The sequence below is a fragment of the Bufo bufo genome, chromosome 2 (genome assembly GCF_905171765.1).
Source record: "Bufo bufo chromosome 2, aBufBuf1.1, whole genome shotgun sequence".
Lineage (NCBI taxonomy): Eukaryota > Metazoa > Chordata > Amphibia > Anura > Bufonidae > Bufo > Bufo bufo.
Genome location: NC_053390.1, coordinates 393,633,494 through 393,649,809, shown reverse-complemented (window position 1 = coordinate 393,649,809; position 16,316 = coordinate 393,633,494). Strand labels below are relative to the sequence as shown.

The window sequence follows — 16,316 nt, the reverse complement described above, 5'->3', positions numbered from 1 at the left end:
CGGTAGATCCAGCACACAGCAGGTTGCAGAAGCTGGTTCCCCAGCTTGTAACATAAGTGATTGTCATTAAATCTGGCAACTGGGCAGGCCATGAGAGGCATCACATTTGGCTGTAGGATGACTGTCCTGCACACATTGCTGAGCTGTTAATGTCCCTAGCATACTATACTATAGGGGTGACCGACTGTCATATGTGATGGGTTCCCAGATCACACCAGCAGTTGGGACAGTGTGTCACTCCACAGCAAAGGCAGGATTGAAACGCTAACCAAGAAGCCTCCATACTTGAACTTGACCATCATGGGATGGATCCCAAACAGAACCTGGATTTGTTGCTAAAGACAGTACAGTTTCAGTCCATATCAGATCGGGTTTCCCATTCACGACTATACGTAGCAGCAGTGCTTTAAGTGGGCCAAAAGAGGTGCCGGTACTCTATTAGGCGCCGGTGCTCCCCCCCCCCCTGCACATCAGACCCCCCCATCACACACATATATATTAGTTCCTCTATGTACCAGTACAGTACCCCCCCCACCACCACACATTCGTTCCTCTCTGTACCAGTACCCCCCTGCACATCAGACCCCCCCCCCCACTCATCACACACACACACATTAATTCCTCTCTGTACCAGTACCCCCCTGCCAGGGGGGGGGGGGGTACTGGTACAGAGAGGAACTAATGTGTGTGGGGGGAGGGGGGGTGCCTGTCACTCACCAGTACTCTTCACTCTTCAGAAGTTGGATTCCAAAGCAAAGTCGATGTTCTTTGCTGCACCGTCCGACTCCTGACTCCAAGGAGGACCAGTCACTGGTCGCCGCACTGATCGCTCCTCAGTCACAGGCGCGCGGGAAGGAGTTGACGTCACCTAACGTGAGGTCAACTCCCTGCCTGCGCCAGCCTGAGCCGTACTCTGCAACGACCCGCCCCCCTCCACTAGCTGCCCAGCCAACGACATTAGGGAGGAGATACTGCCAGCTCTCCGCTGCGCTCCGGTACCGGAAACCCACGTACTGGGCGCACGGAGAGGTGCTGGTACTCTCCAGGGCAATTTTTGGAAGTGGCGGTACTGAGTACCGCCGCGTTCCGGCCCACTTCAAGCACTGCGTAGCAGGATATGTAATGGGCATAGCTCCTATAACAGAGAACAACAGAAATAGAAGAGCTGATGTGACTGTAGCATTGCCGCTTGAGTTGGAGTATTGCCAGCCTAGAATAGGTGTAACTAGTTACTCTTGTTCACACCTCCTGTCTTATCTACCTTACTCACTGCAAAGTGCGTCATCTAAGTAGTAGTGAAATGTTGTCCTTCCACATTCCTTCCTACAATGCATTCCCTCCTTGTGCATAATGAGGTAAATTACTAGCTGGCATAGACACGTGCAAGTTTTTATATAAAGACTGGCAGCAGTGGCTAAGAAAAGACATCCCCCACACATGAGGGACATCTCCGGAGGCGGATATCACTGGCAGACATGATAGTTTAGATTCAGTCTCATACCCTGCTACTTCTGCTGCATGTAAACAATCTGAAGGTTGGCAGAGGCGTGGATGTAGTTCATGTGCATCACTGGTGCCACCCACAGGGAGGGACCTTCTGCTTATGGACGCCTTTAAGTATTAGCTTCAGTTGCAGAATCAAGCAGATGGTAAGGAACAGACTGAAAGAGGACGAGCTGTAAACTGAAGCTGCCTTGTCCTCACAACAACCCGATTGATCCTCCTTCTCTGCTTTGTGATGGTGACTGCTGAGCTTTAGGATCTACGCAGGATCCATAGAAGCAGCTTGGACAATACACAGGCTTCTCTATTGAAAGAAGAGACATTGATGAAGGGAAGTGCTAGAAAAACCGGTGGAGGTCCACAGTGGTCAACTGCAAAGTCTTCTATGAAGACAAAAACTGACATCTTTCTAGTCTAAACTGCAGAGCTGAAAGTCACATACCTGTTCAGAAAGTGATCCAGCTATGGCATCACTGAAGATATGGGACCATCTACAGGCTGGGAGCTCAGAAGTGGACTGGTGTGAAGACAATTACAAAATTGTCTCCACTATTGCAGAGTTTTACAATACGGTTAGTATTAGACTATGCGTCATTTAATTTTCTTTAATCTTATGTAAGTGTTTTTTTTGTATTGATTTATCACATACAATTTCAACTATCACAATATTAGTACATGATGTGTGACACTGTTATAGTTTCCATAGACAAGTATATAACTTTCCTAGATACAATAAGAAATGTGTGGTCATAGTGCTAAAACTCAATACATTCAATCTAGTAGTAATGGTTTCAATCCTGATCCTGGCCTGGGTCAGATGTTTCTGTCTATGGCCTCCTTAAGGGCTCATGCACACGACCGTAAGTGTTTTGCTGCTCGCAAATCACGGATCAGCAAAATGGATCCCAGCCGAAGGCATGCCACTATTTATTTTTTAACTTTTGTAGAAATGTCCTATCCTTGTCCACAAAATGGACAAGAATAGGACAGGCTCCATCTTTTGTGCTGGACTGTAGAACGGACGTGTGGATGTGAACAGCATACATTTTGCGGACCAAACATATGGTCGTGTGCATGAGCCCTAAGGATAAAGACACATGGAGTGCTGTCTGAAACCGCGCAGCAGCAGGCACATTTTTGCAGGTAGGCAACAGTTTTATGCACACAATTGCGCGGTCATTAGCAATCAGTGTAAATGGACGCACAGTTTTCTGGGTACCTGCAAAATCATACAGACATTAATAATCACTATGAATACCGGTGTTCTGCCAGATTCCTATACCTTGGCAGAATGGCGAATGCTATACCCGGAAGTGATACCGCCGCACCAGAATCAGCTGGAGGAGGGTGTTTGTGGATCTGCGCAAGTGCAGATCCATTGGATTCATAAAAATAATTGCACCGCCGCAGGAGAAGCACCTACTTCATTTGCATGCGCGAAACCATACAACACGCGTGCGCACTCAGGGACCGCACTCAGCTCTGCTATGTGGTGACCCCATCACCCCAATATTCTGCACTTAGTTATGCTATGTGGTGAGGCTGATCTGCTCCAGATTATGTGTTCGCGCGTGCGCGCTCAGGGGTAGGGAGATCTGATGGAACATTTTGCACTGAAAAATCTATTTACCCCTGAGTGCGCACGCGCGGTGTACGGTTTCGCGCATGCAAATGAAGTAGGTGCTTCTCCCGCGGTGGTGCAATTATTTTTACGAATCCAGTGGATCTGCGTTTGCGCAGATCCACACACACCCTCCTCCAGCGGATTCTGGTACGGCCGTGTCACTTCGGGTATAGCATTCTGCCAGGTATAGGAATCTGGCAGAACACCAGATCGAGGCCACTGTTTTTAGCCACATATGACTGCTGCTCTGTGTATCTTTACCCTTAAAGGGAACCTGTCATCAACTTTATGCTGACCGTACTGAGGGCAGCATAAATTAGTGACAGAAATGCTGATTTCAGCGGTGTGTCACACATCAGCTAAAAGTAGGTCAAATCTACCTGAGAAGAGTCCTGGTTATTCCTAATCTCCTGCTCTCCTGCCCACCTGATGATTGGCAGTTCTCTCCTAGAGAGAAAGGGTGAAAACTAGGTAGAAGCCTGTCAGTCATCAGCAGGTGGGCAGGAGAGCAGGAATTCATGAATAACCAGGACTCTTCTCAGGTGGCCAGGACTCTTTTCCAGGCCCAGTCTGCAATGATTGTGATGTTGGTTCTCGGCAACCACTTACTTTTAACTTATAAATGACAGACTGCTGAAATCAACTCACTTGTCTCTACTTAAGGCTATCTTCACACTAGCGGCAGCCTTCTCCGGCAGGCTGTTCCAGCGGGTGAACAGCCTGCCGGATCCATGCTGCCGCTAGTTCACGCGTGCCACCAGAGGTCTGCTCCGGCCTCATTGACTATAATAGGGGCGGGCCGGAGTTCTGGCGGCAGCACGGCAAACATGCAGAGAGGCGGCCGGAATAAAACTATGACATGTCTTCGTTTTATTCCAGCCGCCTCTCTGCATGTTTGCTCCGGCCCGCCCCCATTTTAGTCAATGGGGACCTCCGGCGGTACGCATGCACTAGCGGCAGCACGGATGCGGCAGGCTGTTCACCCGCTGGAAGAGCCTGCCGGAGAAGGCTGCTGCTAGTGTGAAAGTATCCTTATTCTACCATTAGTATAGGCAGCATAAAGGTGACGACAGGTTTCCTTTAAGGAAACTCTGGAAACCATGCGGTGGGCACGGTTTTCCAGCTGATTGGACGCATGATTTTGCTAGTAATACTGCAGTTACTGGCCTTGCATTGTTGCAGGTAATTGTTACTGCGATCACATGTATTGCAGGTATCCTATAAACGAACATCATAAAGTAGAATGTCTGATAGCCGCAGGTCTTGTGAGATCTTAACTTGTTCCTCTTCACAATTTTCCATTTCGTGTTAATTAAATGACTTTTAAGTAACATGATGTCTAATTTTAACCAGCAGCTGTTTCTGCTCATGTGAAGGCAACAGATTGCTACAATGTCCTACCAGTTCTCAGTATTTACGGTCATATCTCTACTTTTAAAGGCCCCTATACACATTAGTGTATTGTTGGCCAAACCTTCAAGTCTAATGTTTGAAAGAAGCTCCCCCAACAGCTGATTTGGGGGGAAAGAAGGATTGGATGAAGTGAATATTTTTGACCCATCCTTTTGTTCTCCTGGGAGTTAAGCTACCACCAGAAGTATCTGGCAGTGGCTTTCTCCACTGTCCCCATAGAATACACATACAGGTTCCACTGAGATGAACATCTATGTGTATGGGGAAGTCGGGAGCGAGTCAGAAGAGATAGCTGTCAGCTGAATGATCGTCCAACAGCTATTGAATGTGTATTGCCGGCCTAAGGCCTCTTATACGTTCAAGGCAGTTCTCAGTACTTTATTTACTTGGGTCATTGGGCTTTTTTGGTTCATTTTAGCCGTCCTTAAGCTGACTGGAGCTTTCAGGAGCTGTTTGCAGACAGTGTAAACACAAATAAGCCACATGGACTACAAGCCATAGCAGGTGTATAAACTGAAGACCACCTCAACATGTTTTTATATTAGAGGGGTTTCCTAGGAGTAAAATATTAAAAAACTATAGTGACATAGAAAATTCTAAAATATGTATATTTAACATGAATAAGATTGAAATGATAGGTCATTTCCTAATGACACATTCCCTTTAAACACCCTTTATCACAGGGGAGATTTATCAAAACTGGTTTGAAGAAACACTGGCTTAGTTGCCTATAGCAACCAATGAGCACCTTTCATTTTTCAGAGCTCTTTTGGTAAATTAAAGTTAGAATCTGATTGGTTGCTACAGGTAACTAAGCCAGTTTTGCCTTCCACCGGTTTTGATAAATCAAAAGAATATGATAGTGACTGATTAACTTATATATCTGCCACATACATATGCAGCGTCCCTCTAGCTTATGTGGGAACTGCAAAAGCTTTTTGTCATCTTCTGTAATTTCATGCTGCATTGTACTACTGTGTGAAATCCCTTTTTACCAGGCTGTCAGGTGCACTACATGCATCCACCACTAGATGGGGATAGCACCACAGTATATATAGGACAGGTCAAGCCTAGCTAGGGAAGTTGGGAAGATGTAGTGGTTGAGTGCAGGAGTGTGGAGGTGGTAGGAGAGTTCTCCTCTCCTCTCCAGCTCTATCTCTTGGGCTCCACGGCCCAGAGGAGCCATAATTGTATCTCAGTACTAAGCCAAGAAGGCAGGGTCAGAAGAAAAGTCTCTATTCTACCATTCACTCTTCTGGAGTAGCAAGTGAATCTTGGTCAAGTCTATTGTTAGACAAAGGAAGGACAAAGCCATTGTTCTAGGCTCTAGGCGCCCTTGTATCTAGGTGAAGGACTTATTAGCTTCTGGCAGCCTCACCGTTATTCTAAGGACAGATAAGATTTCTGTTGCATCACTTGTGTGTAGAGGACGAGGACTTGAGCTACCTCAACTGAGACTGAAGCAAGGGAAAGAGCTGAATATCAGTGAGTACATAACTAACTACCCTAGCCTGACACATTACTACCAGCACAGCCTGTTACTGGGATTCATCACATCCAACTTGCATGTGTATCAGAGACTGTTTAATAACTGGTAAACTATTATCAAGAACCTGGTTACAGTCAAGTTCCTAGTTGGATTTTAACCTGCCTCATTATTCTAACTCCATACTACTACCACTCAACATTTTGAACCATCAAGGTGTTGGCATCACGACACTACCTAAGTCAGGGGCCCAGCCGCGCAAGCACTCAGAAACCCAATCACCATCAAGGGCACCTCAATCACCACCTGGCCGGTGTCCCCTGTAACCGAGTGTGCCCCGGAGAATCCAGTGCTGTTCTCCCCTTCACTGCACTGCTGGCCCAGGGAGGCGTCTGCTAAACCGTGAGTAACCGATGAACTGTTTTTACACTCCGGCCCACCGTGAACCTCACGTGTTCTACCCCTGCGGACTGGCATGCTGCACATATACAGATAAAATGCTACATTCTTGCCATTTTTACTGCTTCATAAACTCCTTCACATTCACTTACGTGGAGGTTACTTACCAGACAAACTCAGACATGAGAATGAACCCTGTGCCTCTGGGATCAGCGACTATTTGCAACCTGACACGTTCTGGACCTTGTGGGCAGCATACAAATGATGTAAAGAAGAGCTTTCTAAGTGCTTGTTCAAATCTGCATTGGAGGCTCCATTTGGGGCTGATTCAATCAAAAACAGCAGAGAGGAACACCATGCAGAACTTTTTTTTTTTTTCTGGTAAAAAAAAAAACAGGATCCCAAAAAATATAGTACTGGGATCTGTTTGGCTCCATTCGGGTGAGTTATGGGCCAAATCCGGAACATTATTTTCATTGTTTTGCTCCTCTAACAGAGCAGAGGAACTAGAATAAATAGTGGTGGTGTGAATAGGCCCTAACTTTTAACATACTTGGATTTAGACTAAAGTTGATTTATGTTAGTACATGCTGGTAATTTTGGAGACGTGATATGCAAAGTAGCTCTTCTTTGGCAGAAGAGCGCAACTCTTATTAGCCAAACCAGATGTGTAGATAGTTTTGGAATTCTTGTTCCTCATTGGTACCGAGCAGAATACTGGCTGGATGACATGCTTTTGAAGTGACTGTCTTATTAGGGTGCATTCACATGACAGTATGTATTTTGCAGTATGCAAAACACAAATCTGCCAAAACTACGGATGGCGTCCGCGTTGAATCCATTTTTATTTTTGCGGACCCATTGAAACAGTTCATATTCTTGTCCTCAAAATGGAGAAGAATAGGACGTGTTCTATATTTTTTGCGGGACTGTGGAACAGACATACAGATGTGGACAGCACAATGTGTTCTGTCCGCGTTTTTTTGCAGCCCTATTGAAATCAATGGGTCCACATCAAATCCACAAAAAATGTGGATTGGTTGCAAACTAAAAATACGGTTCTGTGAATGCGGCCTTACAGTATGTTGTCTGATAGACCCTTTGCTGAGAACTGCCATGGGGGTGAAACAAAGATCCGACAGGATAGATTATACCTTCCTAATCAGAAATGGTGTCCAGTAGAATTTTAACCCCTCTTATCCATTCCCTGTTGAAATAACATGTATGTTTGGCTGAGATTACTGACAGCCAAATGATTATTGAAATAAAAGTCTTATTTTGTCTATAGTCAGCAGATTAGCAGAGCACTGCATAGATAATAAAAAGATAAGCTGCTCTTCCCATTCTATTGTCACTGCTAGTGGCTAATTGCAGAAACTATCAGTGCAGTGATAGCATGTTACTACAGATACGGCACAGAATGTGCTTATTTAGTACTAACGCTTATTCTTATTATTTCAGGGTTGAGGGGAAGTCACTAGCCTCGATTAATGTACTTAAGAATTTGCAGGGTACTATCTCACCTTGAGGAGAGAGCACCTTAGTCAGCGTGAGGAGACTTATAGGCCATACGTGCTCCTCTGGAATTCTGAGAAGAAAGGGATGCAAATGAGCGTTTAACGAGCTTTGCCTCTAATGTCACCAGATGTAAGGCAGCGATCCTATAAGTCAATGTTCCACCCTTTAAATAGGCCTTGAGACATGACTCTGATATTAAATAAGCCAGCACCTCATCTGCAGACAGCTGTTTCAGGGTGATTGCCCCCTGTCAGTGCAGAGCAGAGAGTACTGGCTTAACTGGTTGAGAGGCCCAAGTTTAATAAAACATTATTTGATAGTCTATGTATAGGAGTCTCTCAAATGACCTTAATTTTAACTGTAATTGTCCTAGGGAAAGAACCTTTACAACAGTTTGTCCTGGGATACTATGTTTATACTTGTCCTTTGGCCAACAGTTCTGAGTCATCTATGGCATGTCCTGTTTTATTTATGCACAGTGCCTAAGGCAGAGTTCTCCTTTGCAGACCCCTTTAACTTGAAACTGTTTTGTTGTGTCGTAGGTTCATGGACCTCTCATTCTGGCTCTACTAACCTTTGAGGGGACTGTTTAGTTAATTGCTTAAATTGCAGCTCCCTTATAAATAGAATAATTCCTATTAGCTGCAGGAGTGATTGGCCTCTACAGACCAACCTCTGGATGGATGTCTGCAGGTAGTTCTTTTGCTATCTCAGGAGCTCCCCACTGAGAATTCCCTCCTCCCAAGGGTCACTGCCTACAGACTAAGTACAGTGAAAATCTGCCATGCATTTTACCATTATTAAATAATTCTTAAACATACACTCACCTAAAGAATTATTAGGAACACCTGTTCTATTTCTCATTAATGCAATTATCTAGTCAACCAATCACATGGCAGTTGCTTCAATGCATTTAGGGGTGTGGTCCTGGTCAAGACAATCTCCTGAACTCCAAACTGAATGTCAGAATGGGAAAGAAAGGTGATTTAAGCAATTTTGAGCGTGGCATGGTTGTTGGTGCCAGACGGGCCGGTCTGAGTATTTCACAATCTGCTCAGTTACTGGGATTTTCACGCACAACCATTTCTAGGGTTTACAAAGAATGGTGTGAAAAGGGAAAAACATCCAGTATGCGGCAGTCCTGTGGGCAAAAATGCCTTGTGGATGCTAGAGGTCAGAGGAGAATGGGCCGACTGATTCAAGCTGATAGAAGAGCAACGTTGACTGAAATAACCACTCGTTACAACCGAGGTATGCAGCAAAGCATTTGTGAAGCCACAACACGCACAACCTTGAGGAGGATGGGCTACAACAGCAGAAGACCCCACCGGGTACCACTCATCTCCACTACAAATAGGAAAAAGAGGCTACAATTTGCACGAGCTCACCAAAATCGGACTGTTGAAGACTGGAAAAATGTTGCCTGATCTGATGAGTCTCGATTTCTGTTGAGACATTCAAATGGTAGAGTCCGAATTTGGCGTAAACAGAATGAGAACATGTATCCATCCTGTGATGGCTACTTCCAGCAGGATAATGCACCATGTCACAAAGCTCGAATCATTTCAAATTGGTTTCTTGAACATGACAATGAGTTCACTGTACTAAAATGGCCCCCACAGTCACCAGATCTCAACCCAATAGAGCATCTTTGGGATGTGGTGGAATGGGAGCTTCGTGCCCTGGATGTGCATCCCTCAAATCTCCATCAACTGCAAGATGCTATCCTATCAATATGGGCCAACATTTGTAAAGAATGCTATCAGCACCTTGTTGAATCAATGCCACGTAGAATTAAGGCAGTTCTGAAGGCAAAAGGGGGTCCAACACCGTATTAGTATGGTGTTCCTAATAATTCTTTAGGTGAGTGTACATGCATGAATGAAAACACAGGTATGTAAACATGTCGATTTTAGTACCTACTTGCATTTCCATTGTAATAATCACTCTATTCTAAAGCATGGATTCTTATGGCTCTATAATGTGACCTTTCTTTATTACTCCAGCTAAAAGTTATGAATGAATTTTCTAGCAGTTTGTAATGAAGGTTCAGATGAGTGGTACCAGCAGGGGGTTGTGCCTGTACAGTCTGACATTATGCAATCAGTGCTGCCAGTGTCAGACTTTGCAGGACACACCACCAACTGGTAACATCCATCTAGACCAGGCATGCTCAACCTACGGCCCTCCAGCTGTTGCAAAACTACAACTCAGACAATGCCCTTCTGTAGGCTGTTCGGGCATGCTGGGAGTTGTAGTTTTACAACAGCTAGAGGGCAGCAGGTTGAGCATGCCTAATCTAGACCTTCATTGTAGACTACTAGAAATGCATTCATAAATTCCAACAGTAATAATAAAGATATAATACAATACAGAGTCCTTTTGAATACCTGCTCTAGAATTGTAATTACATGACAAATGCAAGTAGTTGCTACAACAAACATGTCAGGAGAGCTTACAGGTCCTCTTTAAATGCATCATGGTGGCAATAATGTAGACCTCCCAAGTGTCCCTCTTTTGGAGAGATAGTCCCTATTTTTTAACCAAGTCACTCTGTCCCTCTTTTCTCTTTAAAGGGGTTATCTCATCATTAATGCAAAAAATGAATATCAGACAACATCTAGTACAAAGTTAGTTTCCAAAGTTAGAACCAGCCCTGTACCTCACATGGGTCCAGAGATCTCCCCATTTATTGCTCTGCTAGATGAAGCTGACAGATCGAGGGGAGTGTCTTTTCTGCTGTAGCTCAGGAGGCGTGTCTTTTCTGCTGCTGCTCTCTCCTAATCACAACCAAGGAGGCAGTTAAATTTGCATATTTTAAAAGATCGATTTTTTAAGGAAACAAAGCCACAGACAAAGGTAAGAGCCCTATATAGGGAATATTCGTTCAATAAGGATTTTAACAAGCCCAAAAATAAAAAATGTGTTTTGGGGGTGACAGAAGCCCTTTAAAGGATGAAACTGAGCATGTGCACGCATCTCAGTGAGCAGGACAAAAAAATGAGAAAAAGAACAAACAGCAGGTGGTGCTATACAGATACATTTTTATTGATTGACTCAGTGACTATACAAAATGTTTAATTGCATGCAATTACAAAAGTATTCAGATCCAGGTGCTGATTTGAAAATTGTAGAATATTTTTCATTGGTCATCCCCTTTTAAATGTCCCTCTTTTTGATCTGAGTTATACATTTGCTTTGTTACATTTACAATATTGATCCAGAAAGTGTTTGTCTGGTTCCTATCTGTACTGTATATTAGAATTAATATTATTTCATTATTTTGTGCAATTTGGATTTAAAAAATTTCTATATTCAGATAATTTTTGCACTGTTGTGCACTAATAAAACTATTAAAGTGTATAAATATGCAGGAAAATAGACTTTCATGCAATAAACCATAAGCATTCCTTTTTGACTGTCCAAAAAGTTGGGCTGTATGATAACGTATCTGATATGTTAAATCATGGGTCCGGACTTTGTTAACTAAGTAGCAGGACATGTAGAGCGGCGCCCAGGGATCTCCCTGCACTTACTATTATTCCTGGGCGCCGCTCCGTTCGCCCGCTGTGGCCCCCGTTACAGTCTCCAGCGCTGTATGCTAATTACTACTATTGGAACACCAGGGAGGAGACATCAGCTTTTCTCCCTGGGTGTTCCTTCTCCCTGGCAGTAGCGCTGTCCAATCACTGCGCAGAGCGTCACAGCCAGAAAAAAAAAACTCATCTTCTCCCTGGCTGTGACACTCTGCGCTGCGATTGGACAGCGCTACAGCCAGGGAGAAGGAATTCCCAGGGAGAGAAGCTGATGTCTCCTCCCTGCTGTTCCGATAGTAGTAATTAGCATACAGTGCAGGGGACGGTAATGGGGGGCCACAGCGGGCGAACGTAGCGGCGCCCAGAAATAATAGTAAGTGCATGGAAATGACTGACTGGTCAATGGCACAGCCATTATCTGTGGCAGGAACTTCTAGATCAGTGTGGACCATGGTCTGAGCTGATTATAGATTGAAATTATTTCTGTGTTAATGAATGGATAGTTTGTGGAATGTTTATTAGTTATTTTGCCCATAAATAGAATATCGTTTTACCCTAAACAATATCGACTGCAAGACCATATCCAGTGCACTTAGCACTAACCGTACCTAGGAGTCAAAGTAGGTATAACAATTTTGCAAAAGCTGCAGAACTGGCAATAAAAAAAGGAGATACAGTATCATTGGCTCCATGTGATTGTCTATTTGTCAGATTTTAGACACTGCCTAACCCTTCCTACGTATTGTTCTGTACTTCTATGAATAACCACAGAAAATATTAGTATATTTTCAAAATATTCCAAGCCTGTATGAAAAGGAACCTAACTGCACAGCTTAATGCATATTTTACTGGCAGGCTTGGATGTAAGGCTAGCCTGGCTGTTGCCTATGGGCTGCATATTTTTGCATATATTTTGTCTACTCGCAAAGGTATCTTATGGTACACATTGCTATCATTTCTAATAGGGACTATATAATGCAGTACCACTATTTAACCATTAGGTGGAGCCACATGTAAGGGAATTCTCATGGACGGATAATCATTTACTATCAACTAGCATGTGATTAAAATGTTATTGCTCTCAGAAAATATGTGTACTTTACGTCACCAGAGCCACAGGAGATACTTCTTGTTTTCATCAGTATTTGGCTTTATATCAGATAGCAGGCAATGCTGATCAATGTCAACACTTTTGTGCTTTTCTTCCTGCCCAGTTAGCCTCCAGTAATTTAATAGTCAGTCATTTTTATTTTATTTTTTTACTCAAAATTGGCGTCGGTTTAATGTTGTGACTACTCTGCATTCTTGTTATGGAAAGAACCTCCGATTTTATTTAAAGAGGACTTTTCACTGGTCCGGACATTATCATATAACTGGCTGGTTGTGTAGGGCATACTGAAATCATGTTATAGCGCTTACTATGTTTCCCATGCGCTGTTCCGTTTACCTGCTGTGCCCTCCATATTGGTTTACCACGCTCTCCGCTCCAATTGGACAGCTCACAGCCAGGGAGAAGGAGATGTCCCCTGAGAAACAAGGTCGTCTCCTCCTGCCTGTACCGATGGTATGAATTTATATACCAGGCGGGAAACCAATATGTGGGACACAGAGGGCGAAAGGAGCAGCGCATAGGAAACATAGTAAGAGCTGTAACATGCAATCAGTATGCCCTACACAGCCATCTAGTTATGATAATGTCCGAACCGGTCAAAGGTCCTCTTTAATAAGAATTCTCGTATGAGACCATTATGTACTATTTAGTTTATGGGTTTTCATGTACTACCATGCATTTTCACATGCACTAGCATACGGCCACCTGGTCCGGTTTCTTCATGCAGTTTTGGAAGTCAAAGTCAAGAGTGGATCATGAAAAGAGAGAAAGTATAAAGGACAGAAACGACTTTTTTTGAATTTACTCCTGGTTTTAGCTTCCAGAACTGCATGAAGAGCGCTGTCGGTGTGGTCGTACCGTCAAGTAGTATTTAAGTTATATAGCAGCACAAAATAGTTGAACATGCATAGTTATAAGCACCTGAAGCTCTAAAACGCAAAATGTTAAAGAAAATAAAGAACTTATCGAATTTTAAAGCATTTACAACATATAAAGATTTTTTTCCTGAATCAATCAAAATGAAGCTCCACCTTAAGAACATAGTAGGCAAATGCACAATTTAGGCTACTTTCACATCTGCGTTTTCCTTTCTGCTATTGATATCCATCATAGGATCTCAAAAGCGGAGGAAAACGCTTCAATTTTGTCCCCATTCATTGTCTATAGGGACAAAACTAAACTGAATGGAACAGAGTGCACCAGAATGCATTCCGTTCCGTTTCGTTGTGTTCCCATGACGTAAACAAAAGAGCTGCAAGCAGCGGTTTTGAATGAGTCATAGGATACTGATCAAAACACAACGTAAGTCAAAGGTGACGGCTCAGTTTTTTCGGACACGAAATAGAACGGATCCAGCAGCTATTGACTTACAATGGATTTAGTGATGGATCCGTCTTGTTCCTTTGGGATATAATACAACTGGATCCATTCTAAACAGATGCAGATGGTTGTATTATATACCGGATGTATTTTTGTTGAACCTATGACGGATCCAGCAAAAATGCAGATGTGAAAGTAGCCTAAAGGGGTTATTCGGGAATCTGATATTGATGACCTGTTGGACAGAAATGGAGATGCACTATAGTAAACTACCTGCATAAATGAAAAAAAAAACTTAAATGATCATTTATTAATTATTAATATATTTACTATAAATCATGTTATTAAAGGGAATCTCTCAGCAGTTTTGTGGTGTCCTAGCTAAGGGCAATATAAACTAGTGACAGATCCCCTTAGCACTTTCTTTAGGTGACCCAGCTGTTTTGCTAAAATTTTGCGCTAAACAGCTCCAGCACATGCCAAATGAGTCCTGATATTCATGAGCTCATGGCTCTTCCCGCCCACCTGCTGCTGATTCATATGGAAAAAAAACTGTCAATCAGAGGCAAGTGGGCGGGGAGATCTGTGAGCTCATGACTATGAGGACTCATTGGCATGCGCTGGCAGCAGAAAACTGGTGAAAGATTGCCTTTAAGAATGCTAACAACTGTCCTACACTTTAGCTGGATTGGCCGCACTGTGACTATTTGGATTGGCCGCACTGTGACTATTTGACACAATATTCCTCCACATTTTCTGAATGCTTCTATTTTAATGCTTTAAAGGGGACCTGCCACCTGTACTATGCTGCTGTCACTGAGGGATGCATAGAATAGTGACAGACCTGTTGATTTCAACGGTCTGTGACTTTTGAGCTGGCACTCAGTACTTTTATAGTACTACCAGAAGGAAATGAGTCCGGTGAGACTCGCTGGCCCTGCCCTCTCCCGCCTCCGGACCATCATGGCCAGAAGGCAGGAGGGGGGTGGGGCCAGCAATTCTCACCGGACTAATTTCCTTCTGGTAGTAATATAAGAGCTCATGAACATGTGCGGCCCATGCCCATGCTGTGGATCCCAAATAGAGGTCCACAATGCACTGGCATCGGTCGTTTGCAGATGCGGACCCATTCAATTGAATGTCTTCGTGATCTGCAAGATTCAGTCCGTACCACAAAAAAATAGAACATGTTCTATTTTTATTTTTTTGCAGTGTGGAGGCATAGACTGAAATCTCACGTAAGTGCTGCTTAGTGCTTCGTGGGCTTCCTCTCTGTGCCTCCGCGCTGCACCACCCCATATCTTGTGGATCCATTCAAGTCAATAGGTCCGCATCCATGATACAGAGAGCACACGACCAGTGCTTGTATATTGTGGACCTGCTGTTTGCGGGCCGCAATAGAGGCACTGGCTGCACATGTCAGTTTATACTGCGGATTTCACCCTTTTCAATGCAAAGAATGACACTATGTCTAATCTGCCGTTTTTCTGCAACAAAATCCGCAGCACCATTTGGTGCCTTTTTTAGAAGCAGATATGCTGCAGAAAATGCGCAGCTAATTGGTCACGTTGGAACCCAGCCTAAAAGTACTGACTGCCAGCACAAAAGTGACAGACCACTGAAATCAGTGGGTCTGTCTCTATACTATGCAGCCCTCAGTGAGGACAGGTGAAAGCTTCCCTTTAAAGAGGACTTGTAACCCCTCCTGACATGTCTGTTTTACTAACTACTTGCAGTCCACATATAATGATAATAATAAATTGCCTATAAAGAATAAAAATGAATTGCCAACTGGGTGTTACCATTTGGGGAGTGTCTCTGCACAGTCTGCCACTATCTAATCAGTGCTTCTAGTGTCAGACTGTGTTGGGACAATTGCCCAACTGGTAACATCCAGTTGGTATTGCATTCAGAAATTTCTGATAGGAATAATATAGATATGGCACAACAGAGAGTTTATATAAAAAGATGCTCCAGAATTGTTATGATGTGGGGAATGCAAGTAGTTACTAAAACGGACATCTCAGGTGACAGGTCCTCTTTTTAATATACATTTTTTTAATTTGCATTACATTTATTTGTTTGCTTCACTCTTTGATTTTCTTATTTTAGATTTTCTTTTCTTTTTTTCCCCCTATTATAGATCAGCAACATTTTGTTTTTTGTGCTGCCACCCATATGCATGTGCCTGTTCCGTCAATATGCCACTTGCTTCAACAGCGGGATATATTTAATATGGGCCCTGCTCGTAGTAGTTGGTAAGTGTGACACTGGGTGTCTTTTAAACATGACATGCTCAGGAAAGAAATCTTATCAGCTTCCTGTGCTGTGCATTTCTGCAGAGCACATATGTCTGGACTAGGATAAGTACACCGCGAGGCCAGATCAGTGTTTACATCCTGGACT

General features: G+C 43.6%; 1 protein-coding gene across 1 annotated transcript in view; it reads left to right on the top strand.

Moving 5' to 3' along the window:
- The first annotated feature begins 1,449 nt into the window (after positions 1–1,449).
- Positions 1,450–16,316, top strand: part of ACER2 (alkaline ceramidase 2) — a 33,328-nt gene continuing 18,461 nt past the window's right edge. The window contains exons 1-2 of the mRNA XM_040417226.1: positions 1,450–2,075; positions 16,054–16,168. Coding sequence (XP_040273160.1) covers positions 1,968–2,075; positions 16,054–16,168 — 223 coding nt within the window. The 5' untranslated portion in view covers positions 1,450–1,967. The remainder of the gene's footprint in view (positions 2,076–16,053; positions 16,169–16,316) is intronic.